The sequence below is a fragment of the Aplysia californica genome, unplaced genomic scaffold, assembly GCF_000002075.1.
Source record: "Aplysia californica isolate F4 #8 unplaced genomic scaffold, AplCal3.0 scaffold01618, whole genome shotgun sequence".
Classification (NCBI taxonomy): Eukaryota; Metazoa; Mollusca; class Gastropoda; order Aplysiida; family Aplysiidae; genus Aplysia; species Aplysia californica.
Window position 1 is genome coordinate 51271 of NW_004798888.1, and position 3329 is coordinate 54599.

At 42.9% G+C, this 3329-nt stretch overlaps 1 protein-coding gene across 1 annotated transcript in view; it reads left to right on the forward strand.

Annotated features, from left to right (window-relative positions):
• LOC101850866 (eyes absent homolog 1) overlaps positions 1 to 3329 on the forward strand; it is a gene marked incomplete at its 3' end in the record, with an annotated part of 56261 nt that overhangs the window by 49870 nt on the left and 3062 nt on the right. Inside the window, 1 exon segment of the mRNA XM_035973656.1 lies at positions 2082 to 2168. Coding sequence (XP_035829549.1) covers positions 2082 to 2168 — 87 coding nt within the window.

Consider the following 3329-nt stretch of genomic DNA (forward strand, 5'->3'; position numbering starts at 1 on the left):
ATCTATCTATCTATCTATCTATCTATCTATCTATCTATCTATCTATCTATCTATCGTTACATACTAACAGAAGCAACCAATAGTGGCATATACAAACATCATCAACATCATCATCATAAACAACAACATCATTAACAAATATATTGATAACAGCAACTACAATAACAACAACAACAACAACAACAACGACAACATCATTAACAACAACAACAACAGCAACACACACTAACGACGAAAGCATCAGCAACAACAACATCATTAACAACAACTTTAACAACAATAACAACAGCAACAACTACAACAACAACTACTTAGACTAACGACGAAAACGTACATGAGCAACGACAACATCCTCCTCATCAACAACAACAGCACGGCCACGATAACAACAATCAGCAGTTTCTGCTTAAAAAGAATTTCCCGTTATTAAATATAAATCGATAAACGTCGGCGGTGGTGAATAAATATTGCACGGACGTGGCAGAAATGTGCGTTCTTCTGGTCTCGGGGGATGGCGAGCAGCGAGTTGGATGCGTAGACTGTATTATATGACCTAATTGTGTTGCAAGTGTCGTAAAACGCTTACCAAAAACAACAAAAAACAACTAAAAACAAAACAAAACAAAACAAAAAAACAAACAAGCAGGCAAAAAATAAGATAAAATGAGTTAAGATAAAATAAAGACTGTATTGCCTTGTAATAATTAATGTCTAATGGTATGTATTTGACGTACTACTGTGTAATGGTGTAAGAGTAGGCTAGTGCACGGTCATTCTGGCAGGATAGTTGTATGTTCTAAATATGTGTTGGTAATTGGTCGCTTTTAAGGACGAGCGGGCTAACCTTGATTTCGGGGGTTTCCAGAAATATTGGACACAAAAGTGGGCATTGCCCTACCTGTAGGACAAGTTTGGTTTCATTGGTGTGTATATTTGTTTTAATTATAGAGAAACCTCTCCTTGTCTTTTGAAGAAACTGAACAAGGGGCAAAAACTTTACCTTCGATTTTTTCAAAACAGTATTTTTTGTATAGCCCCCTTGTGCTTAAAAGCGACCAATTATGTGTCACGATGCTGTGGAATCAGACGCTAGTCAATTTTGGGGTATGTTGAGTTAATGGTACCATCTAAAGATTTTTTTCAGTTGCTTTGCTTTCAATAAAAAAAAATACCCCTTTATCTTGAATAGAAGTCAAGATATTAGCGATTAAAGGAGGCGGGGTCGCGTGGTTTCAGTGACAAAATTTGCGAGAAATTAATGGTCGCTAAAGTTCGGTGACTTCAATAGCTTGAGAGTCCTTTGCAACTAAAAAATTACATTTTCTTCAGTGCTAAGTGTGACGTTCTTATAAGGATGTCATTGTGTTTCCTTTGTGGGCGTTGCAGTGGGGTTGTTTCCTTCTCCTTTTGCCTCAATGTTCATAGGTTTTCCTTCTACGTGTATGTTCCTGACGAGATATGGCCTCTCTCGTACCGTCTCCACTGCATTATGTCTCTGCTCTTTACTTCCTGTGTGGCTTTCTTTCAGTACAATTGGAGACGAATGCTAGGCCAGAGTTTCCGTCTCTTAAACAGCTAGTCCTGCGTTGAAACGAACTTCATATTATTATTATACTCTGTCATAAAGTGTTCGTGCATTCCCCCCCCCCCCTCAATCACACTGCTGTTTGACCGGTGTTGCTGTAGGGGTCATCATATCCCCTCTTTTACGCTGCCTCCTCCTTATTCTCGGTCCCCAATCAGACCACTTCCGTGACTTGCTACGGATGGTCGCGGCTGTCCAACTGTATTCCGTCCAGCCTCTTTTCTGTCCACTTACGGAACCCTGGAACCCTTAGGGTTGGGGTTCTTTTGTTGGTCTTTGAGGGGGTGGGGGTGGGGGTTCGTTTGTTTTTGTTATAAATCTTTGTTGTCTTCGCTTTGTGCCAGCACTGAATGACCATTGTTGTGTCGTCGATGTGCTACCGTTTATCTCAAAATGTCCACCATTCATGACCTGTCATTGTGTGCCTCTCCTCCTCCTCCTCCTCCGCTTCCCTCCCTCCCTCCCTCCCTCTCCCCTGTTGCCTCTCCTCCTCCAGGTATGGAGCCAGGGCAGAGGCCGCCCTCGTTCCCGTGTGCCGTTCCGCCCAAGGACGGCCTCCGAGACAGCTGCGCAGAGGCACAGGGTCTGTAAATCATTTCTTCACCTTATCATGTCATTGTTTGTTTTCCTCTGTGGTGTTGTAGTGTTTACTCTCTCCGTCTCCACCTCCGGATCCATCTCTGCATAGCACTCAAAGGTGTTGTCTTTGATTCCTGCATGGAGAAAGATATTTTATGGAGAATCTCTCGTCCTTTTTTTTTCTTTCTTTTTTTTTTTGGTTGTTGTTTATGCATGTCGCACTCACAATGGGTACGCTCTTGCAAGCACGGTAGAAGAAACAGCCTGCTCTCTAAATGATCTGAGTTATGTGGATTGGGGCTTAAGACATTTTGTTTGAAGGAAGTAAAAATTAAGGGCCTGTTTGTAGTATGTTGTCCCCTTCATTGAAGGGGCTAGATAAGGAATATGAACATAAAACTTTAGAATATTATTATGTTTATAATAATACATGTATGTGTAAAGTTTCATTTGAGGTTGGGCATATAACCTGAGTTGCTCTTTATTCCGCATGATATACACTTTAATGAGCTCCGAACTTAGTCTTTAGGTAGATTTAGTTCCAATTGTTGACTGTGTTCTGATTTTGTACAAATCCCGAGGCATGTAACTGACTATCTGTCAGACTACTCAGACGAACACCGCAGGTGCTAGAGAAAAAGGACTAGCCAATGACAGGTCAGATTACAAAATCGTGTCAATCTTCTCCCGTCTGATTTGCTTGTTTGCTCGTCGAGTGCGGTCGGCCGAAAAGGTCACGTGACTGTGAGGGCAGGGTGTGACCATCTCGTCTGCTGCGATCGTGTCCTCGAGTGCCACCGACTCTGTCACCCTACCAGGCTGTGCCAACGTAAAGCCCTCGCTGACTTGTTTATGCCGGTTGGAGCTCGCCAGTTTTAATTGCTGTTTCCATCCGTCCATCCATCCACCCCCTTTTCTGAGGGATTCTGAAATAGTTTACGGACACCCCACCCACCCCTCGCAGTATGTTTCTGCTCTTCTCTTCTCCTACATACCTGCCTGCCTACCCACCTGAAGGCAAAGACGAGTGTACGTAGTCTCCGATGTGGTCGTCTCATTTTGTCTCTGTCTGTCTCTGTCTGTGTCTGTGTCTCTGTCTGTCTTTCTCTCTCTCTCTCTCTCTCTCTCTCTTTCTCTCTCTCTCTCTGTCTGTCTGTCTGTCTGT